The following is a 24,798-nucleotide window of genomic DNA, read 5'->3' as shown; positions in this document are numbered from 1 at the left end:
GTTGTACTTATTATTTGAAAGCTGTAGTTACTTTACATTACTACAGACTACAAAGCTGCATCCCAACTAGCTGAAAATCCAACTAAAATTGTACCTATTAAGCCAAAAAAATCAAATATAGAAAAAACACAGGACATATCATGGCAGATGACAAAAAATGCAATTACATTTTTAATTGGATGCTGCTTACATCAGTAATAATAAAACAATGTCATTTAAAAGAGAATACATCAGTATAAACTAGTCTATTCCACAGACTTTTGATACTTTAAGTACAATTGCTGATAAAAGAGCTAAAAGCATTTTCAATGCAGGGATTTTACATGTAATGGAATAGCTAATGTGGTATTTCTTTTTTGGGGGATTTTCCACCTTTTAATGGACAGAACAGCAAGGGGAGAGAGGGGGAAGACATGCAGGAAATCGGCACAGGTCAGACTCGAACCCTGGACCCTTGCGTCGAGGCATAAACCTATTTATACGTGTGCCTGCTCTACCAACTGAGCCAACCCGGCCACACTTTCTTCTTTTACTTAAAGGAGTAGTTTAATATTTTATTTCTGGCAGAGAGTTAGATGGGAAGACTGATACCAATCCCCTATCTGTCCATTCAATTTAAGGCTACAGCCAGCAGGTGATTATCTTAGCTTAGCACAAAAACTAGAAACACGGAGAGACAGCTAGCCTTGCTCCGTCCACATGTAACAAAATCCGCCAACCAGCTCAAAAGCTCATTAATTCATAAATTGTGTTTCATTTGTTTAATCCGTACAAAAACTAAAGTGTTACAGGGTGTTAAAGACTATTTCATGACTGAGAGCAGTTGCCAGGCAATCAGCGGAAACTGCTATCACCGCGCTTTTACACAGTTTTTTATAGGGATTAAACAAACAAGATATAATGTCTTAATTTGTGAGCTTTAGAAGTAGGTAGGCAGCTTTTGTTACTTGTGTATGGAGCCAGGCTAGCTGTTTGTCCCAGTTTCCAGTCTTATTGCTAAGTTAAGACAACCGGCTGCTGCTGGCTGTAGCCTTATATTGAATGTGAGTAGTATCAATCTTTTCATCTACCTCTCCACCAGAAAACAAATAAGCAAATTTCCTATTGCTTTATGTAAAGGCCACAAGTACTTATTTTACCACTGCTCTCTCTCTCTCTCTAAGAAATATCCTTCCTTTCTATTTCACTTTCTCTGAATAGTCTCTCAACAAATTTGCAGTAACATACTACATCACTGATAGATCAACGCAGGACTCAAGTCATGTTTTTGAAGTCAGTAAGAAATGAGATTCAAATCTGTTTAACACTACAGTAGTCACTCATGGATTTCAAAATTAGCAACCCCCACACAAACACAAACACACACACCCACACACTCACTGCAGGTCCCAACTTCCTTCCTCAATGACATCATAAGTTGGGTGCCCCCAGCGGCAGCAAGCCTAGGAAGGGTGGAGGCACTGGCTCTGGTGCTCGGATGTCTGATTTGATTCACCCTGACAACCAAGGACCATTTGGGAGACCTGTAACCACGGCAACTTCCATCACAACATTCAGGGTGGTTTGTCGATGGGGCCAGTCACGGCCGCTGTTCCTTGCATCCATTTTTAATGGCCAGTGTACTTAGTCGTTCTTCCTGGGCCTGTCTCCCTGCGGTCCCATCTCCAAGAAGGAGAGGCAGCCGCACTTGGTGAAAAGCCCCCATTACATATTTATTGTCCCCAGTCTTAATTACTCAGCAAGACGTGGATGTGGGTTTTGCGCTCTCTCTCTCTCTCTCTCTCTCTCTCTCTCTCTCTCTCTCTCTCTCTCCTGTCTCACTTTTTAACTTGGGAGGGATGAGAACTTCTCTTTCCTTCTGTCTCTTTTATCTCCGCCTTCTCTCTAGTTGTTAGACCAGGATGTGATTGGCCGGCAGGATGCGTGAGATTTCCCCCTTTCTGGTGTATATCCCTAGCCTGGGATAAACCTTACGAACTTCTGGCAAATTTGAGATTTGCTCTGAAAGTGAGTCTGGCCAAGATCCCATTCAAGCCCATTTCCAATTTTTCCAAATCGAGGCACCAATCACAACCGTTGAGGCGGGCTTTACACGATGACAATAGCACAGCGACGGCGAGGAGCAGCTTTTTGTTTACATTCAACATGAAGGCCACCGAAGCGCAGCAACCCATTGATGCTGCTGTCGCTGCTACGTCACCCGGATCATTGGTCTGATTGGTTAAAAGACTATCCAATGCGCCCAGACATTTGAGCGGCATCCGTTGGTGACGCCCCTTTGGAAATGAGCTGCGAATGAACCTTGCCCAGACCCACTCTCAGTTACAACTGAGAGTGGGTCTGGTGTCAACCAGGCTACTACATATATCCCTGCCTCTGCTGAATTATTTTTTATCCTCGGTGGGGACAAAATGTATCCCCCCCACGAAGTTATCAATGCTACTTCACCAATAGACCCTATTATCAATAGAAATATTTTAAACTAAGAAAAGCACCGTAAAGCGAACAGTTGTGCGATAGAATGATAAAATCCGAGTAGCAATTGCTAGATGTGTTCAGCCGCTACAGAGCTCTGTGACGCTGGCTACAGCGGTCCGTCGTATCAGCGGCAGTTGCTAGATGTGTTTAGCTGCCAATAGATAACCAGTGTTGCCACAGTTACTTTGAAAAAGTAACTTAGTTACTTTACAGATTACTTTATTTTAAAAGTAATTTAGTTACTTTACAGATTACTTGATTTTAAAAGTAACGAAGTTAGATTACAAGTTACTTTCTTAGTTACATTCAGCAACTGCCGACAACACCCCCACAGCCTCAACATAAAAATGACAACCGGTTTACTGTGACGCAGCTCGGCATTGCCAGTAGTAGGGATCTGGTTTATTATGGCACGAAAGAGAGCGAGTCAATGGTGTTTAAGGACAGCATTTCCTCTACAACATACTGCCCGACCAACTTCTTCAACTCTCCCCCACTTACTGGTTTGGCACCGAAGTCCAGCTTTTGTTGTTTGGGTGGTGGGGGACCTCCTTCTCTCTGCTTCGCACCACCTGGTGGGTCTTGCTCTGTAAGTTTGACTGCAGTGCTGCGACTCCAAATGTTTCTTCAAATTTGACGTAGTGTTTTTGTAGCTAGATAGTACTTTGTTGCCACCAGCACAGAATGTACAACGAACCTTATTACTGCCGTCTTTAGCTGACACAAAGTAAAAATAGTGACTGTATTTCCAGCTAGAAAACGCGCATCTATCTCCTCCCTCCATTGTTGTTTACGTTTGTGTCGCTGCGTGGTACACGTGAACTGTCCACATGCTGAAAACGTGACTTGTCACATATGTGACTTCACTCCCCGAGACGCAAGAAGAAGAAGAATATATATTTTTACTAAGGAAAATGACAAAAATAGTAACGCACAGTGACTTGGATAAGTAACTTTAATCTGATTACTGGTTTGGAAATAGTTACGTGGCATCACTGTAGATAACTGTGAGCCGGCTACAGGCACGCCGCGAATGGCGGTCCTTTCAGGGGGCCATGGTAGTTGAATTTTGCAGAGAAAAAGTGATTGTCATGCAGAGGCGACGACAGTTTAGTTTTGGCACCAAAACGACTAGTTAAGTTTAGGAAAAGGATCGTGGTTTGGATTAAAACACTCCCGAGGAACAAACACGTGTTTCCTGGGTTAAAGGTCTGGTTTTCATTTTGAAATTTTCCATTGAATATTGAAGTTCATAAATACGTGTTTTGGCATGTCTGGCTGAGTGGCACTATCCATGGTATTGGAAGGGGGATATAATTCTTGCATGTTGTTTTGTTGTGCATGATCAAAATACATCCCCTCAATTTTTCACAAATCGCACCCTGTGTCAGACCTCCGTCCTTGTAAGCTATGCAACTTAATAATTAATGTAAAGTAACCACCAATGGAAAATATGAGCGTTTGGGAACACTGTAGCCTACGCTCAGCAGCATGTGGATATATGTGAACATTGCACAGTAAAAGTCAGAGAAATTTGTGACATCTATGTGACTGTATGTGAGAAAGTGTGTATCACAGCTCAAGGCTAATCATTTTGTGATCCTGGCATGTATACTTTTAGCATATCTTTCTCTGTTTGTATGCTGTAGACATCTAGTTAAGGAGAAACAAGCATTTAGCTGTACTTCTGAGCAGACTTCTTCCCTGCCTTAAATTGGCAGTAACATTCTAGTTCAGGCACCGGTTGTCTTTCTAATTATGATAGTTATGGTTGATTATAGAGTTGGCAAGGATTCTGCAGTGTGTTGCCATGCACTGCAAGAAACATCACAGTCATTCAAAAATCCATGTACAGCGTTCACGTCTTTGCATTTCCCTGCATGTTATTTTGAGTCATTCTCATGTACTCCCACTCCTCTGCTGGACAAAATCAATCTGAGGAAAAGGGTTGTGTAACCCCATCCTTCTCTCTCAGCCGTTGTGAACATGACATTGGAGAACATTGATCAAGAAATTTATTTTTGGACTCAATTGTCCACTGCCTCCCCTTTGACCTTCAAGGTGGTGTTATTGTTATTCTGTATGGTTTAGTTGACTTGTCAAAGTCATTCTTTCTCTATTTCTTTTGTGCTACGAATCTTTCTTTCTTTTGCAGATATCAATAGGTTTAAGTCTTACTTAAGGTCTTCTGTCCCTCAGCTTGAATCTGAGAAAGATGAAAAGGAGAGATGTGGGTGTCTTTAATTTGTCCACTCCACATGAAATTACCTTGAGGGAGGCATGGAGAAAGTGTGGCATCTTATACAGTACATTCACACAGAGCTCTTCTTTATCTGGCATAAGTCAGCGGTCACTTTAGTGCTCATTGGAGAGGAACGTGTTTTTCTTTCACAATAGGAAGGCGATTTCTTGACTTGTGGTGCACCGTGGAATTCAATGAATGCATGAAGCAGGGTTCATGAACTGCTGCATGGTTCCTACCCATTCTCCTCCTCCTCTAACAAAAAAAAGGAGGTGCACTCAGTCATTTATGTGAATGGGTGCATGCTTGCTTCTTGCTGAAGAGCTCAAGTAAATGCACTCTTAGCAGGGCCACAAGTGGAAGCTATAGAGGCTGCACTGCCTATTCCACAACGAAGAACCACCACCTATTTAACTCTCAGTCTATATAGTATAGTAATAGAAGAGGAAGTGGGAGATGGGTTATAACCGGAGCACTGTGTGGATAAAAGGTCCAGTAACTTATTGAAGTTGAGCCCGCTCCTGGTATAGAGGAAATCCATATTTTATTTGACGTGAGAGCCGCTCAAGGCCTGTAAATTATTACTGCTCTATTCCACCTGCTTGTGGAGGTCACCCAGCCTTTGTGTGTGTGTGTGTGTGTGTGTGTGTGTGTGTGTGTGTGTGTGTGTGTGTGTGTGTGTGTGTGTGTGTGTGTGTGTGTGTGTGTGTGTGTGTGTGTGTGTGTGTGCCTGATGTTTGTGTCCAGCCTTGGTAGCCTACACTAGTATGTGTAGCATGTTACGGGGCCACATCCATAGATCTATCCTTCTCTTCATCCATCCGTGTTCTAAAACACATTACAGAGATGACTGCCTCCGATGTGCCACTTTCCCCCCAGCACTAAAGGCTCTCTACTGTATGCCACTGGCAGCGTGTATCATGGCCACAATGAGAAATAAAAATACACACGCAAGCGTACGTGCACGATGATAGTATGGAATAAGTATTTACAGTAGGTACTGTACATATGTGCACTTTTTTATCTACTGGTATTTTTAATTCAAATATTTCTATTTTTGAATTAGTAATTTACAGTCAGATTTGACATGCAAAGCATTAAATAAGCTAATAAAATATGATGAACTAATACAGTAAGTTGCTGTTGATGCTTATGTGCTTTTCAGTAAAACTTGACGTGAATTGTGTTTGAGCATTTTTTATTGTATTATTGCTACTTTGCTACTTAAAATAGATAACACTAGAGCTCCACTTACAGTGACAGACAAAGAATCACTACACATTTGACCACATTACTTTACTTTCTCCTTCCTCTCTCACCCCTACTTTCTCACTGTACCATTCAGCTTCCACCTCCCTCTCTTAACCTTCTTGCCCCTCAGCTGGTGCTCATATCTCATCTTCCTCTCACATCCTCCCTCCGTCCCTTCCTCTGCAGTCCTGCTGCTATCTTTACGACCCTCTCACCAATGCACCGCTCAATTAGCCTTGGATGAGGTTTTCCACTAAAGGCTGGGTAAATAGGTAATTACATGTTGTCATCCCCCCACCTCTTGCTAATCCACTCAACTTCCCTCCGCTCCTCTCCGTCTACCTCTCTCTCTCCCACTATCTCTTGCTCTCTCAATAGGGATGGCTGCCAGAGATGGTCCAATAGAGCCCCAGCGTGGGCCTGTTAGTCACAGCTGGCTTAACCCTTCGATTGGCCACATTCAGCACTTTGCTTAGTGCATAGTTTTCACTTTTCTTCAGGCTGCACTTCAGCTCTGTTTTCTGGGACACTTTATCATCAGAATGGGAAAACTGGAACCACCCACTGGCTAAATGCTGATGAAATCCTGCTTGTTAATAGAGACAATAAACAGGTCCAGGTGTTTTTGAACACTTCAGCTGCTCTGTCAGAGAACATCAGACAGAGAGGTGAAAAGAATGGTGACAGGTGGAAAGTAGTAGTGGGAGGGATTTGTACTTATTGTGTAACTGATAATCAGAGAGCGTAGGCACCGCGGCTCTCTGCTCTGACGGCTATTGATGCGATCAAATTGCCTGCCTCAAGGCAACAGTCCATAAGCAGTCAGTGGAGCTGGTGGGATGTGTTATGGTGCTTGTGTCTGCTGAGGCCAAGACAATAAACAGAGTATTTATCAGCTTTACAGCTGCTGAAATAAATTGATGCAAACATGTTGTCTTTGGGTTGTCTGCTTCAACAATAACAATGTTTACCGTGATATATAAATGTCTATTGAACATCATTCATTGAGGCAGGCTCACAAATTCCTCCATTGTCAAGGTCTGCCCATTATTCAACAATGTCTTAACAATGTGGATTTTGATCATTCATGTGTTGGGACCAGGCCGCTTTAATGCGACAAGCTGCTGAAAAGGACATGGCTTCTTTTTGGGAGGACCAAATGAAAAGGTTTTATTCAAACATCAAGGAAATACAATCAAGAGAAAGAGAGTAATGTCTGCAAAGTGAACTTTGAATAATGAATTCTGGATGGAAATGGAGGCTGGACTCACAATCTAAAATGACTTGACCTTGGCTATGGTATACAGAATTTGTGGAATTTTGGATACAAGGGAATGTAATAACTCCCCAAAATAGGGTATTTTATTGACATTCTAGTTCCTTTTATATAAGAGAGTAACAGGATATAGGTAGGACCACAAGTACAAAAGAGAAATATGAGTTTGTTTGGGCCTTGGATGATAGGAAGAAAGTCAGTGAAATAGAAAGTGAGAGGAATTGGTTGGTGAAAAGAAGAAGAAGAAAATGGGGTCAGGCTGAAGGAAGGAATAAATGAAGGTGGAAGGGAGGGAGGGAGGACAGAGTGTTTGGGATACCAGAGGAAGTGATAAGTTGAATACAGACAGACAGCCTGAATCCTCATCTCAATCAATCACATTTTCCCTTCCTCTCGTCTCCATTTGTCTTATTGATTTCTTGTTTCTGCCAGTGTCCCGAAAGCCCGACTCAAATGACTACTCAGAGTTTTTGGGACTCCATCTCCCAGTGAAATCTACTTTTTGGTCATTTGTTTTCACAGCTATATAAGTGAAGTTAAGGGATCACTCTTATCCAGCAAATGATGTATTAACCCCTACCCCTACGATGTCCTTTCATATAAACTCCATCTTTGCATGTATCCGTTTTTTTCAGGGAAACTAATGCTGTCCAAACTACAGGACATAGTGTGGCATTGATCTGAGCTATTTTAAGTATTTTAGGGCAAGTCATAAGTCCTTAGTTCAGCTCGAGTCAAAGTGTCTACAGCTAAAGTCTACAGCTCTGATGAAGAAGAAGAGATACTGTATTGATCTGTTGATAATGTATATGAAATTACATGTTTACACTCTGTTGATATATTACACACAGGCCTGAAATACACACACAAACATACATACATTAATGGAGAGTTGTCAGAGTGAGGGGGCGGCCCATTAAGGGTGCCCCGAGCAGTTGCCCAGGAGGTGAACTGGCATCTCTCCAGCTACCACTCCACAGTCTTGAACTGGCGACCCTCCAGTTTCCAAACCAAGTCCCTACGGACTGAGCTACCGCTGGATATGGTTAAAAGTAAGATTGAGAAGGTTGAGGTGGAGAAAGTCTTTGCCTAAAGCACTAGCTGCAAAATTGCATGTCCTTCTTCAAGCTAGTTGTCATATTAATATTTCTAACATTGAGCCATGAGCCAGCTCTTTCCCTAACCTTAATAAAGTACAGTCGTTTTGGCTGCTTAACCTTAAAGGTTGAAACATTCTTCTCTGGTCTGCATGTAGGCGAATGTGCACCAGGGATGTTCATGTTCTGAGCAGTGCATGTCAGCTCCTCTGCAAGTCTCTGCGACCTACAGTATGGTTAACCCTTCTCTGTGCAGAGATGTTTGTTTGTCATGCACAGATCATGTGAAAGCCATGGAGATACAAAGCCAGCATTGACAGGCCTATTTATTACTGAATGAAACACTGTTGCACATGAACCGATATGCATATGAATCTGTAGAAAATACAGCTGATGTATGTGCCTCTCCACCCACACAATGCCAGCATCTGACTCACTTTAGTGAATATTAAAGAGATGGTTTGCTGGAGCGTTCTTTCTGTCCACATACATACACATACACACACACACACACACACACACACACACACTTAGAGTACAGTACCTACATACACTGGTTGCTCTTGGGTGCTAAAAGTAGATGAGTCAACCTATACAGGCGCAATTACAATCTCTGTCACAGCATGATGTCATCAGCAGCCATCCCTACAGACACTGACACTGAGTTGTGTGTGCCTTTAAAGATAGTTTCTCTTGAAAACATGCTGTGTGTGTGTGTGTGTGTGTGTGTGTGTGTGTGTGTGTGTGTGTGTGTGTGTGTGTGTGTGTGTGTGTGTGTGTGTGTGTGTGTGTGTGTGTGTGTGTGTGTGTGTGTGTGTGTACACATACAAACACTCTTTTTGTTTGTTGTGCTATGAGAGAGGCTGTTTTATTTTTCTGGCATTTTTCAAATCTTATTTCCATACTGCTTAGTACAGTATATATCTGCTGTGAGAAGAGATTATTCTGTGAGTAACACGGGGCATCTTCAACTTCTTTGGCTGCTCAAATAATCAAAGTGTTTTAGTCAAAACTGTCTAAATTGAGACAGAGAAAAGGCTGAGATCAGAAGAATTCAAGAAGCAAGTTGTTCATGTTTGTAAAACATTTTCAGGACTGTCTTATAAGACCGTTAGAAAAGACGCAGACAGCAGACAGCACTCCTGAAAATGGGACATGGTGGCTGGGGCAACTTCCAGCTCACATGGTAGAGTTCGGCCCCACGTAGGCTGAGTCCTTTGCAGCAGCCGGGGTTTTAATCTGACCTGCAGCCCTTTTCTACACGTCATCCCTCTCTCTCTCCCCCCTTTCCTGTTTATCTATCGCTATCTAATACAGTTTTGAAAAAGCCCAAAAAATAATCTTTAAAAATCAAAAACGAAAATGGGACATGGCAATACAGTTGTGGACCCAAGGGGTCTAAAAAAAAACAGGTCAGAGTCCAGATTGAGTGCTGTCAGTTAGATTGACAGCCACCACACCAGCCCAAACATTTTTAAATTTTTCTTATGGCTTGAGCTTACCACCATCCTTAATGGTAAAGCTTTTTCCCCTCAGCTTATCTTGTTTGCCATGCAGCGCTATGATGCAACAAATACAAATTGTTTCTCCATTGACATTTATGTCAGTCTGCCACTGTTTCAACAGGGCAAATAGAATAAGTTAATTAGCATGTCTAATTGCATTTGGTGGCTCAGCTTTGGGAATATCAAATCAAATTAGGATACTCAGTGTTCTTTTTCCATGGCACACAGTTTGCCTTAAGCTATGCTTTTTAGGATCTGTCTTTTGTCTTTGTCTCTATCTTTCTCAGCGTCCCTTCCAGCTGTACTACGCCTTCGCTTTGTAGTATACCCTATGCTTTCTCTCTCTCATCATCCACCCACACTTTCTTTCTCTTTTCATTTCATTTTTGGATCGTATTCTCTCTTTTACTTCTGTTTCCCCATCTCACAACTTTTCAGCTCCATCTCGCAATAAAGATTTTTGTCTCTTTAGCTCTGTAGCAACTGATAATGTAATAACTACCAGATAATGTAATAACTTAATACAAATGACCCAAATGGACAAAAATAAATAAAGCTGTTAATCCAATAAACAGCCAGTTAATGCAATAACAACTTCTGATTAATATAGCATTTTTGTTATCTGTTAATGATGTAACCGGTGGTTTTAAGCATTATGGCTATATTTAAACCCATTTTGTTTATTAAAGCATGCGTGTTATTACACTGTCTCAAACCAAAAAGCCAAATATTTGGGTAACCATTATATTGTCGGTTACAAAAATGTCTTTAAAGCTTACATTCCAACTTTCCTGTCTCTCTAAAGTCCTCCTCTCCCTCTGTTCTCTCCTCCCTTTCCTCATGTTCTTCTCCCTCCTCATGCGTCCTACTGTCTGTCCTGTGAAAAAACATAAGCCGGTCTGTCACTCTTTGAGTCAGTCTTTGTTCTGTCAGAAGCTATCCCAGAGATAAGTGTGACTGATCACCGCAGGCCCTGCCAGACAGACGGTGTATTATTGAGTGATAGGGACTAATGTAAGTGAATGGCTTAGAGCGGACTGTGATCCACAGCAGCAGCAGAGGCTCAGGCACCAAGGGAGGCTTCCCGTTAGGCCCTCGGTAATACTAGCAACAACAGCCACCCAGATTACAATCTGGTACCTGGCTGTGTGTGTGTGTGTGTGTGTGTGTGTGTGTGTGTGTGTGTGTGTGTGTGTGTGTGTGTGTGTGTGTGTGTGTGTGTGTGTGTGTGTGTGTGTGTGTGTGTGTGTGTGTGTGTGTGTGTGTGTGTGTGTGTGTGTGTCTCCCCTCAGGTTATTTCCTTTTTGTCTTCTTTCCATCCCGCGTCTCTTTTCTTCTCTGTTTCATAGCTCTGTTTACCACTCTACTTCATTTCTCCCCCCTCCACACACCTTTTTCTCATCTCTCTCTCTTTTCATCTGCCTCTCGCTCCCCGTTATCTTAGCTCTTTAATTAACGTGACATGCTGTGAAGCGAGATACTAAATAATGCAGGCTTTTCCAGTGACATTGAATCAGCCAAAGTGATTAGTGGCTACACACACAGACACACACCAAGACACATTCCCTTTTTTAACAGTGATCATCTTAATAAAAAAAAGCAAAAATGTGGCTTAAATAGACAAATATGCACATGACTGCTGTGTTGAGAACAGAGTCTATTGCCAATATGCGTTAGTATTAAGATTACAGTAAAATATAGAGTACAGTATTTAGAAGCTGTGGTAGTGGTAGAAATTGTTTTCTAAAATGGAAATATATTGGTTAAAACACCAGTTAACAAAGAATAACTTGTGAAATGCCACTAAAGTAGAGTAATACTCTCTGAACGTTAAATTAAAATTAATATATTAATAAAATATAAAATTGTAATTTCCCTGGGTTGTGAGTACAAGCACAAGGTACTTGAATAATATGCCTTTTCATACAGTATAGAGTTCCCATATCTACTGTAGTATTGTACATTGTGATTTAGTGCAGAGGACTTAATTTGTGCAGTGAGAGATCTAGGTTATCTCAAAGCAATTGTTTCAGACCAAACCAAGTGGAAAATCCAGTGTGTGTTTAGTTCTTTGCTGCTTTAGCTGCAAGGATGCCAAGAGCTCTGGGTTCCAGCGGTCTTCTACCACTGCCCCCGTTGTCTTTTTTTTAATCAGATGGCTTGTTCAGAAGTGGAGGGGATTAAGACTGCTGCTACTGCTGCTGATGACTCTGTCCAGTTTTGGAAATCCCACAAACACATGCACCAACAGGAACATACAGCTGCAAGCATGCACATACACACACAGACACACAATACAGCACCGGTGCATGCAATAAGCGGTAATGTACACATGCATGCACATACAGAGGTATCAACATACAGTATCCATGAGCTAGTCCTTATGCACCTACAGTGCAAGCCCGCCCATTCATTAATGCAAAAATGCATGCTATACAAAGGCATCATCTCTCTCTGTTTTTAGCTGTTTTTATATTCTCTTTAACATATGTTTTTGTTTTTAATTGCCCTTTAATGTTTTATGTAAAGCACTTTGAATTGCCTTGTTGCTGAAATGTGCTATGCAAGTAAAGCTGCCTTGCCTATTTTGCCTCTGCTCACTTTCAGCGTCTCTTACTTAACACTGTCAGTTTCTGGATAGCAGCAGTGGTCTGCCGTGTCTCATTGTGCCATGTGATTTGAGTTGGGAAATTTCTTCTAATGCTAGACGCTCACACCAGGCGCTGCAGATGGCAGAGAGACAGACAGAGAGACAGACAGAGAGACAAACAGAGGGACAGACAGAGGGACAGAGAGGGAGTAAAAATCTGATGGGAAGGAGAAGGAAAAATGCTTGGGGGACAGTAATACTAAATAGTAAAAGACAATATGAATAAGAAGGAAGGGACAGGGGAGTCAACAAGAAAGGACACTGCTAAAAAGTGAAAGAAACCAGTGTGTGAAAGATGCTCGATGGTGTTTTAAGCCTCCAACGTCGCCTTCCAGGCAGTTAACCCTAACCTTAACCCTAAACGTAACCATTGCCGCGCTCCCTGGAAGGCGACGTTGGGGGCTTAAAACACCAAACCGTGAAAGATAGAAAAAAGGAGACAGAGGGAGTCTGAGGAAAGGAGTGATGTAAGGATGAAAGGATAGAGACACTGAGCTGTACGTTGACCCAACACTGTGCAACGTAGCCAGTAGATCAGTCTCCTCCCACTTTAATCTCCCCATCAATCCCTCGCTCCATCTTTCCACCCCTTCATGTTAAAGCCATTCATTCATTTTCATCAATATGAAATCATGCAGATTTGACGTACATTGGAAGAAATCTGGTATTGAAGTCTGCTTTGTTATGCAATGGGTAAAAAGCAGAGCAGAAAAAAATGTGCTTACTTGGGAGATAAAAAAAAAAGAACTTTAGAAGCTGACTGATGTTTTAATGCTAAATGTTTGCTGTAAGTTGAAATTCATCAGCTACTTTGTGAACTCTCTCACATGCACACAAGCACACACACACACACACACACACTAACCAAAACACACCTCCGGCAATGAGTGGATGGTCCTAATGAAGCAAGAAGAGTTGAGGCAGCTGCATAACTGGAGCGTAAGGCCTAGAGCCAACTTACACACTTCAAGTCTGTGTGTGTGTGTGTGTGTGTGTGTGTGTGTGTGTGTGTGTGTGTGTGTGTGTGTGTGTGTGTGTGTGTGTGTGTGTGTGTGTGTGTGTGTGTGTGTGTGTGTGCACAGACTATGTAATATCTGAAACTCTCTGAAAGTCTAATGCATTTCTTTTTACATCCATTCTTTCTCTCTCCAGGTTGTGAGGGCCTGTTTCTATCGTCCTGTCATACAGTGAGGCAGTGAGCTCACGGTGGATACAGCATGCATGTGTCGACATATCCCATGATGCACTCTGCCAGTCCAGGCTTGCTCCTCCTCAGCTTCCTTTTCCTCGCTGATGCCGACTGTGAGTCCTTTCACACTCAGACCCATACACTCTTATTCTTACACACACTTACTCACAGATATAGAGAGAAACAGTTAAAATTATATATGCACACCATATCTTTTGAATGCACATGTACACGAACACATGCAGGGTTGGAATGGCCTTGATTTTCTCTTACAAACCACTGTATGTGTGTGTGTGTGTGTGTGTGTGTGTGTGTGTGTGTGTGTGTGTGTGTGTGTGTGTGTGTGTGTGTGTTCGTTTTTTTTTTTTTTTTTTTTTTTTTTTTTTTTTTTTTTTTTTTTTTTTTTTTTTTTTTTTTTTTTTGTGTGAGTGTGAGTGAGTGAGTGAGTGAGTGTATGAATGTGTGCTGGGTAGGTTTGATATGAGGCCAGCTGTTTTCGTCCATCCCAGTATTACTTGGCATGGATAGTCAGACCACATATGGCAAATCAGATAATTTTTTCCACTGCTTGTGTGTGTGTGTGTGTGTGTGTGTGTGTGTGTGTGTGTGTGTGTGTGTGTGTGTGTGTGTGTGCGCGCGCGCGCATTTGTGTGTGCGTGTGTGTGCGTGTGCGTGGGCTAGTTCAATGTATTTCTCAGGGACATGAACATTAATATTCTTGTCATGAGTTGTATGCTGGTTTTAATTAAGGCCACAATTGATTATTTTTATTATTGATTAATCTGTTGATTATTTTTCTCTATATTTTTTGGGTCTATAAACTATCAGAAAAACATGAAACATGTCCATCACCATTTCCCAGAGCCTTTAAAAATATTAATAAATAACAAACCATTAATAGATTATCAAAATAGTTAGTTTGAATTATCTTTCAATTGATTAATCGATTAATTGTCTAAGCCCCAGTTTTAATCATATTTGGAATATTGCATGGAACTTACGAAGTCATCTGGTAATTCATCTCCCTGGGTATGAATTGAATTTTAAAATGACTTTATTACAGTACAGAAAAAAAAAAATTAATAAAATGTCTTTCCATTAAGCCAAAACCATTAAAAGCATGCAAATAATCACACATTCCATTTACCCCGGTAGAACCACCTCCTTTATATTCGGCCGATATTCGGCCCAATATGTGATTCCAACGTTATCACGTTTTCTGATCATCTGTGACTTCTTTCACTTTTGTCTCTGGCTTTTTTTAAACATCTTCTAATGTGCATGTTAACATACTTAGTATGGGTTTCTAACGGTGTAAGAGAAAGTCTTGGCCAGGCATGACTTCTCTGCCCATTTGTCAGGTTTGTTAACCAGATAAAACATGCAGCAAACAGTCTTTTTTTTTTTAAGGAAAATGCAGCGTAGCTCCAAGCTTGTGGTTGTACGATGCTGAACATATATCATCGCCACCAACACACAAGTAAAGGCTTGAGTCAGCCATCCCAGTCCTGCAATGTTTTGAAAGTACACGGTCACACAGAGCTCAGTAAAGCACACACATCCACAAACCACTCTTGTTTTCCTTTCAGCCTCCTGCCCTCTTGTCCCCTGTGTAAGTTCCAGGGTCAGCCAGTAAAGGCCCAGTCATCCATCAAAACGATGATGCTCCCAGACTTCCACTGTGGCAGTTAGGGGAGCAGCACAGACACACAGAGGGTGGAAAGGATACATTCTTTGTCTCCGCTGTCTATATTTTTCTTTTTCCTGTGCCCTCGTCTCATTCACTGTGACTTTTTCTTATTGCTCTTATACTGCTCGCTCCTTGCCTCTTCTTTTCACATCCATATAATCTGGGGAGAAAGGAGGGACAGAAAGCTTGAGGGGAGGGGAAGGGGGTGGGCGGGGGAGAGGAAAGGTTGTTCTTTTCTCTTTTTATCTCATTGTATATAATGTACAATGCCTCTTTTAATATCAACAGTGGGGACTCAGAGATTTGAATGTTGAAAATGTAAACAGAGGCTTCTTGACAGTCATCTTTGTTGCTTGTCGCGTGTCTACACGTACATGTTTTCAAATGTTAAATGCACTCTGAAAAATTGCTTTCAGTGGTGCTTATCTTCACTCAAACTTAGTGCCAAATGAATTGGGTTTTACAAAATAGAGGCAACATTTTAGTTTGCTCCTCTATGTCTGGAAAGAGGCATCATTTTGTATTAAACTTTGACACCATCAACACACATGTTTGCTACACAAGTTACACCCAAATCCAGTACACACTAATGGACTGAGGGTATTAAGATGCAATCAGATGGAACAATATCCCATGTGCATAGTTGGAAACCTTGCATGACACTGCACCATATGTGCATTCTGCACACAAGCGCTGGTGTAACAATACACGCAGTGCACTGAGCTTTGCTTGTGAAAGCATGTCTTTTTAAAATTCCTCTTTTACTCCCTCTTTCTCTCCGCCTCTCTCTCGCCCCCATTTTTGTTTCTCATTGTGTATTTGTGTACGCGTGCATGCATATAACATCTATCTGGTGGATTAAGAGTAATGCCCTGATCCCGTCGCAAACTGGGCCACTGCTACACTGCTCCATGTACGCAGGGAGATGCCCTGTGTGAGAAACTACATATATCCACGTGTCATTCAGGGTGACGGGAAACGATGCAACAGGGTTATTTCTGCTGACCCTCGCTTGCCCCAAAACCAACAAGCTGTCGTTCTTCCCCTTGCGTGCGTGTGTGTGTGTGTGTGTGTGTGTGTGTGTGTGTGTGTGTGTGTGTGTGTGTGTGTGTGTGTGTGTGTGTGTGTGTGTGTGTGTGTGTGTGTGTGTGTGTGTGTGGGCGCTCAACAGAACACAAGGAAACAGCTCCTTTTTCAGAGGCTACAGTAAGGAGACAATGCTGAGTGGCAACCCAGTGCTTTAGTAAGCAGTCTGTACATTTTGAATCCGAGCAGTGGTTTAGTATTCTGCCCAGGGAGGCTCTTGGTAATGTGAAACTCTTTAGCCTCAGTTTGCATTACATCATTTATGTGTTATAAAAGCTGTGCATTTTTCCACAAAGCTTGAAAAACCACATCATTAAAAGAACAGTTTTTCTCAGCTACTGAAAATATGACATTTTCACACATGACATATTAGGCCTGAGTATAATATTGGAAAGAGAACTTGCTCATGTGGTGACTGATTGACCTGTCAACATTCAGCCATATTGCCAGCACTCCCATGGCCTTGAGGTTGACTGGAATCTATAAGGTGGTTGGGTCAATCTCCCACAGTGACAGCACCGCTACTTTTGCTTACTTTGGGAGCCCTTGAGCGAGGCACTGAACACCAAATGCTTAGACAGGAGCCTTTTTTGGTTACCTGCAAATATTTAATTCAGCTTTCACTCAGGTTCTAAGTTCAAAGGTGTAGGTTTCTATAAAAAGCAACATGTTCTACCACAACACGGCAGGCTTAATGAACATAGTTTTTAATTTTGTTTTCAGTTTGGGTTTGACTTTTCACATTATCAGCTGATTTATAATTTCAAAAACAAAACCCCAAACCTCTGCGTTAATTAGTTTATTTATAAATACGTTTTATTTAGGGCCAGTTGAAATGTGCAAGGTACCCTGTAATAAGCCTTGCACCTGCACACAAAGCTATATGCGTTTTTTTCTTCATATTTGATGCATGTGATACATTTTGAAAATATGCTAAAGATTGATAATGTATCTTGCTAAAGATACATTACATGGTGTGGTATGCTGTACAGATTATAATGCACTTTGAGGCAAATTTGTGATGAGGGATTTTGGGCCGTGTAAATAAATCTGCTCAAGACTTGACTTTGGCAACAACATAAGAAGGCTGAGAAGCTGTTATACATGTGTGTTAACGATTTGTGAGTTCAGGCCTACTGTATCCGTAAGGCTTTATGTTTCGGGCCACATGCATGTGTGTGTCCCTGTAAGTATGTAGTTTGTAGTTGTCTGTTTTATATGTTTATGTATGTAAGCACGTGTAGTGCTTAGAGTAGACAAGAGATTAGATTGCGATAAGTATCTAGTTTCGTGCAAGCTTCATGGCTCCTTGTTGCTGATGGATGAGGCACCGTCAGGATTTACTGGCATGAGATGAAGAGGCAGGGTCCCAGAGGTTAAAGGTTTCTGCCCTGGGGGATTAGTTAAGGGTGTGAAACAGAATCAAGCGTTCTTTTCTTACATGGATTGTGTTTCTTTTCTGTGATTGATTGGCATTGCATGACTCACTGAAATTAGGGCTGGGTACCGAACATCGATACTTTTCAAATTTCGGTTCCAAAAGTGTCTGAGCGCGTAAGCGCAAGCTTATCTGTCCTCTCTGCATATTGACAAAGAGCGGAGCTCCGACACACACACACACACACACACACACACACACACACACACACACACACACACCACACACACACACACAGAGAGGTGCGGACGGAGTAAACTGTCTACAGTTTTGTTGAAGTCGCAGTGAGTCACGGCGATGCCGATAAAGTGGTTTCAAGTGTGGTTACAGTTTTTCCAAACTTCACGCAGACAGCTATATGATATTAGGCTCGTTTGAGATGAGCCAGATCTGCGCAGAATCGATCACCGGCGATCGCCGCCCAATGCATGCCGGTTCGATTTGTGTCCGACTTGATCCCGACTTGTTCTGACGTCATGCACACGTGGGCAACAATAATCTCACGAGATCAAGGCGGCCGCAGTTTTTAGAGCCAAGCGCTGCAGTTGCTCTCCACCGACTGCAAGACCCAGGCCGACCCAGGGCATGCTGGGAAACGCCAGCCTCTCAGCTGATCTAACAGCTGATTGGTTCAGAATCGACTCAACATGGTGACGTTTTATATAAACTTTTTATTGATTTTGAATTGGAGGGGTTTTAAATGTGATTTGTCTGATTTAAAGCTTATTCTGTACAGAACACATGTTGTGTGGCTGAAAGTTATGTTTAGAAGTCAGAGAGACTAAATCCGTTCAGATTACGGATCATCTACAGTGTGTTGTTAATTAAAATCAGCAACAGATCGCATGTAGAGCATTTTGACAGCTACTCTGTCATAATAAAAACAACTGGAGACTGTGTACAAGCTGATATATGGGTCTGATAACATTTTATTAAATCAGAATTGGACCACAGTGTTTCTGTCACTTCCTGTTCAGCCTGAAGGCTGCTGGAAACGGCCAGAAAACTGTCCGACTTGAGAGCGGATTTTTGTTAACGTCCCCCGGCTGCTGCCGCCTGCTCTCGTCCACTTTACAGGCGAGGCGCAGTTCATCTCGAACGAGCCTATGGCGAGCCGAAAGCGGTCGCGGTGCTGTTGACGTTACACTTCCTCTTAGACAAGCAGGCACAACAGTGGTTTCTCTGCCCTGATTACTGACTGACAGGCTGAGCTTGCAAGGCAAGGCACTTGTAATAATGTTACTCTGAGTGAGCAGTTTTACCAGATTTTTTTAATTTTGATAACTGTTTTGATTCACAATTAAGGTGGAAAATAAAAGCTTTGTGTTTAATGTTTTTTGTTGATGTTGAAATGGATTTTAAAACATATGGTATCGAAAAAAGTATTGTTAGGAACCGGCATCGAAACTGAGGTATCGAAATTGGCACCGGATCGAAAGATTTTGAACGATGCCCAGCTGAAATTGCAAAGAAAAGGCAAGATCCTGGTTGACATTATTGCCCGTAGCCACAGTATAAAATGTCAACATCTGCTATCGGCATTTCTCCTGTGGACTGAGAAGTGATGACCAAATGACCAAAAGGCCTTCAGTGTTACACTGGTAAACCTACTGGTCAAGTCTTAAGAGATCATTTCTGCATTTATTTTCTACCATTTAATTGTGTATCATGGCAGTTTTTACATGCATGGACCACAATTACAAATACTTTGAAATGTTCCCTTGCATATAACAACATAACAAACTCACTTAGAGATTTTGGGACATGTGCTAATACTCTTTAATGCAGAGAATTTATTTAGATGAGCAGATTGATAACATTCTCATATCGGTCCATTCAATGTGAAGCTGGAGCCAGCAGCAAATTAGTTTAGCTTAGCTTAGCATAAATCCTGGAAACAAATGAGATATTGACTAACGTCTGAGCTCTAGAGATGCAGGAGAAGACACAAAGGCAATATTTATTATTATAATTATAATAATTATATTTATAAAGTGTTTCACAAAGGCAGCAAAAAAACCGACAAGTCATTAAATCATCAGGTTTTAAAAGAAAACAATGATGAAAAACAATTTGGGGTCTAAAAATCAATACAGTGTAGGGAAGAAAATAAAAAAAACTAACACTCCAGTCAAATCAGGAAAGGCTCTCAGATAAAAGTATGTTTTAAGAAGGGACTTAAAGGAGATCTCTGACTCAGCCATCCTGTGTTTCAGAACCTCGGGGCCCTGACTGCTAATGCTCTGTCCCCTTTAGTTTTTAGTGTATTTTTAAGACCTCTGCTTGAGGATCTCAAAGTATATATCGGCGCATACGGTACTAAGAGGTCAGAGGTATAGCAGGGAGAGAGGCCACGAAGAGCCTTTAAAGTAATCCGTAAAATCTTAAAATCTATTCTAAAGCATTGGGAGCCAGTGTAAAGAGGCTAAAATAGGAGTAATGTGATCATGTCTCTTGGTTCTGGTTAAAAGCCTGGTTCAGTGCAGTCTGGAGTCGATCAATAGATTTTTCGTTGAGGCAAGTAAAGAGGCTGTTGCAGTAATCCAGGCATGATGAGAGGAAGGCGTGTAAAATGGTCTCTGTTTCTTTAAAAATTAAGATATATCGTATTATTTGTACTCTGATGATATACAGCTTTCATATGAAAAAGGATGCAGAGGATTTACTTTTCATAATGCTCTGGTAAGGCCAGGAAATGTCATCAAATTTCATACCGAATAAAAGAATTAAAATATGGGAGGTTTTCTGTGCTGTTAAACTAATAAACGGGTCATTTTTTACCCTCAAGGCATTGGGAGGGTTAACATGGTTAGACAGTTTTTTTTATTAAAAACACAGCAGAAAAGTCTACAGTGATGTTGTGTAAGGAATACAAGAAATGAGCATAACTCTAAACGTGCTGAAATTGTCTTTTAATTTCCTTATTTTTAATTAACATGCCACTTATCAACAAAACTAATTTCAGTCATTAGCTAAATAATTTATGGTTTATTTTCTGGAATCATTTATTGCATTGAAATTCGGCTCTCGTGTTGATGTGTCATCTCATGCTCATCCAAAATATGACATTAAACCTTAAAAATAAAAAGGCTTATTTAAATGATTGACAACCTCTTTCCATCAACTCCAGTGCAAATATCTCTCCATAGAAGGTGACAGAAATGGGTCACATCACAAACATTTTCAGAAGTCATATACACAAAATGAAAATGCCAATAACAGTTATGTTATTATTTTAACTGTTAACCCGCTTTAGGAGTAGCCTACTGTTAATTGCCTACTGTTACTGTTAAGTCTGGGTAGAGGGCACAGAATATACTGTACCTTCAAATCAGTAATCTCATACTCAGTTTTAGCACAGTGACCCTTTGGACTCCTTCAATAAGTTCTCCATTGTTATCTATAAATGTCAATCCACAGATAAGGCTGAGAGAAGGAGAGTCCATGTTGATGAGAAAGAGAATGAAGCAGTTCTGCTGCCGAAGCTTCTTAGTGTGCTGTGTCGCTGGCCCGCAGCAGTGAGGCTAGTAGCTGCTAGCATAGCTGTGCGCCCATCTGTGAGTAACAGGATCTGACCAGCGTTAGCTTAGCATTAGCTTAGCAGGTGCACCCGTCTGTGAAGAGGCCTGGAAAGCATCAGCTTAGCTCTAACTTAGCAGAGCAGTGGTCTGTGACTAATAGACTGTGACCAGCACTGAGAAAACCCTCTGTTCATCTTCATGGGAAGCCAGCCCTGACCCAGTAAAGTTGTGTACCCAGTGGGTAGCCCATGTGTTTCTAATGATCTGTGTATAAAAGAAGACCCCATTTGATTAATTCATCCCCTTGTGTTTCTAACAAATTAACCCTGATTAACTCATCACTAGCCAGACCCTGGGGCAGCTATGGTGGGCTAAGTGGCACGCTAATTGGACATGCATTACTATCGGCAGTAAAAGTGCATTTTATTCTTTTGCTCTTGCATCATTGTAAAAGTGATGTGTGGTGACGTCAGCTGAAAGTTGTCCTAACAACTGCAGATCTGTTATCCATACAGAGAAGTGACAAGTCATAAGCAACATTTTATATGAGAATATTATATGTTTAAAAGAAATAATACAATACTCCAGATTTGATTGAGACACTGACACAGATGGACACTTAAACTTTATGCAACTTGAATTAACATTTTATCATTTTATTTATATTTTTAAGTGTGAAATGGTATCAAAAGTTAACAGCACTTAACTGTGTATACTGTAATTTAATTTTCTATGTTGAAATGGCCCATTATACCAAATGTTTTCCAATTAACACTTATGTGCTGCAGAAGGATGATAGCTGTCTCTCTGTGTTTATTGGCCCCAGCAATCCAATTTCATTCCAGGGCGAAAGCGAGCAGCTGATAATTTGCTCTTAATGTGTCGGTTTGATGTTAATGTGTTTTAAGTTATGGTTCTGGCCAGCTGCCCACCCACTCTTGAGGCTTACTATCATGGCCCTGGCTCAGGCCCTGATATTGGCCTCGTTCCTCAACTTGTCTGACAAGCCTGACTCAGTTCTCATTTGGAGTCATCAGCTTACCACCCACCACAACATACAAAACTGTGCAGCTGGATCTTTCCCTGGCAAGGGCTGTAAATTACTCATTACATGCCTAACTATCAACATGAGCACACATATACACACACACACACACACACACACACACACACACACACACACACACACAGGAAAATGTGAGGCGCAGGCACAGATACTTGGCAAGTTGTACCAACATCCAAAGCAGCCTTTTCAGATGTGATCAAAACTTCCAACATGCAGACACAAATGCTCACAAAAGCTATTCATGCACATAAACATGTGTCCACACAGACTCAGTAGCACCCAGGATCATCTATGAATGCGCCTGATATCTACCTGATCAGGAAGGTCAATAACCATTTATTCCTTTCCTCCTCTAAGGGATGATCCACTATTCAACATGAGAGTAGAAATAAACCAAGCATTTAGCTTAAACACAGAATTAGCTACCATGAACATCTTCTTACAGTATACTAAAGCTTAGTCATTCTATATTCGTATCTGTTATTTTATACTCCCTTGGTAATCCAGCATCTCAGAGCTTCTCTTTTCCAATTTGTAACTTTGATAGCTGCAGTAACCGACAGAGTGAGTTCATTTCGTGCTTTTTGTTGATTTGCTTTGTTGGGATAGGCCTGTCTACTTTATGCTTTTTCACATCAGATCAGCTAAGTGATTGAGGGCACACAAGATGAGGCATTAGGGCACAGAAATTGCAATGTTTTGCAGAGTTTTGGAAAAGATCTGTGGGAGTTCAGATCACTTGGCACAGTGCATCCCAGGATAAATTACACGCATGTCTTGTTTTATTATTATTTCTAACAGTAATGGTCAGAGAACAGAACAATTCAAATCAAATAATTTAAAAACAAAAACAAACATTTTTCTCACATCTTATACATATAAATTGGGATCCCGAGGATATAACTCATTCCAGTCATTGTGTGTTGCTCAACACATTCATACATTTCTCTGTCATAAAAATGTATAGGAGCCCCTTATTTATCACACTTTTAAAACTTTACAACCTGAGATGTGCATCTTTTGTGCTTAGTTCCATCTGTTTTCCATCCCAAATATGTACTTTCCATTCTTAAATGTATACAATTTTCCAATCTTAATACACTATATTCGTAAATCATACTCCCTGAAGGTTTTTGCTAGCATCTGTTCTTACAAAACTCGATCTCTCTCGCTGTGTCCCTCTAGGTTAAGACAGCATCTGCCAGTTACAGTATGTCCCTGTAGCCTCCTACAAAGTGTCATTAGCTTCGTTTAGTCTTGCTATTTGTCTTTTCTGCTACTCCAGTGCATAGCCCCATTATGTTTGCAGGTTCATTTAAGGGGAGTTTATCCAGAAATAGCGTTGCATGTTACGGTTTACTTAATAAATAAAGAAACGGGTTTGAGGAGAAGCATAGCAGAATATGTCATCAGTCCAGATTTAACCTGTATATCAGATGACATATTTGTGATGTATATATGAATTAGTCAATATCATTCATGCGCTCAAATTTGTATTCTAGGCCACCATCGTTCTGTGCTACCCAAATGCATTTATTTATTTCTGTTTTTCAAAAAGACATTAAGACTATCTTTCAGCCTGGAATCAAAGTTTATCACACGTTTTCAGCCGTGACTCGAAAGTGGTCCGGAGAGAGGAGCTGACTTTGTAATCCCTGCCATCTGTTGTGTAGATCAGATCCCACTCTATGGCAAACTTTATGTAAGCCACCCTCCATTCCACCCCCCCACACACACACACACACAGACACACACCAAGAGGGGAAAGATTGGCACTAATTCCATCTAAATCTCTTCCCGCGGACCCACTCGGTAGATTCCCCTCACATCCATCTTGGGTCATATTGAGGGAAAAGAGGAAGGCTGTGAGGAACGCCTGGCGACCTAAGCATGTGGCCCACTAGAACAAGTTCTTGTGTGAATTTTCCAAGTCCGTCTTATCTTTCATCTTATATTCATGAAATAATAACCCTTCAGGTAGCTCTTCCCTCCCCTAAAAGTGCTACAAATATTGAAGTGCCATTTTGAGCTTGAGCCCTACCTTCCTTGGCCTAAATGTCAATGCTTAATCCTACCAAGCAGCACAACCATAAAGAAACTGATGATCTTGGCAAAAGACACAACAGTCAGGAACATAAATAGAGAGCAGAGAAGTGGTACGAGGGTAGAGAAAGGAGGCAAACAGGGAGGATGAATGTGAAAAAAAAGTGATGGACTAGGGAAGGGAGACGAGGGAAAAGAGGAAGGATGAGAGCCCATAAAGAGAGGGGAGGAGGAAAAATAAGAGAGAAGAGGAGTTGCGAGAGCGA

The 24,798-nt window shown here is 41.3% G+C and overlaps 1 protein-coding gene across 25 annotated transcripts in view; it reads left to right on the top strand.

Annotated features, from left to right (window-relative positions):
- ptprdb (protein tyrosine phosphatase receptor type Db) overlaps window positions 1–24,798 on the top strand; it is a 176,949-nt gene that overhangs the window by 85,961 nt on the left and 66,190 nt on the right. For all 25 annotated transcript variants that reach the window (XM_039792332.1, XM_039792249.1, XM_039792079.1 and 22 more), the window contains one exon: window positions 13,652–13,801. In XM_039792332.1, coding sequence (XP_039648266.1) covers window positions 13,717–13,801 — 85 coding nt within the window. In that variant the 5' untranslated portion in view covers window positions 13,652–13,716. The remainder of the gene's footprint in view (window positions 1–13,651; window positions 13,802–24,798) is intronic.

The sequence above is a fragment of the Perca fluviatilis genome, chromosome 1, assembly GCF_010015445.1.
Source record: "Perca fluviatilis chromosome 1, GENO_Pfluv_1.0, whole genome shotgun sequence".
Taxonomy (NCBI): Eukaryota; Metazoa; Chordata; class Actinopteri; order Perciformes; family Percidae; genus Perca; species Perca fluviatilis.
The sequence above is the reverse complement of the archived record's forward strand: the minus strand, read 5'-3'. Positions and strand labels throughout refer to the sequence as shown.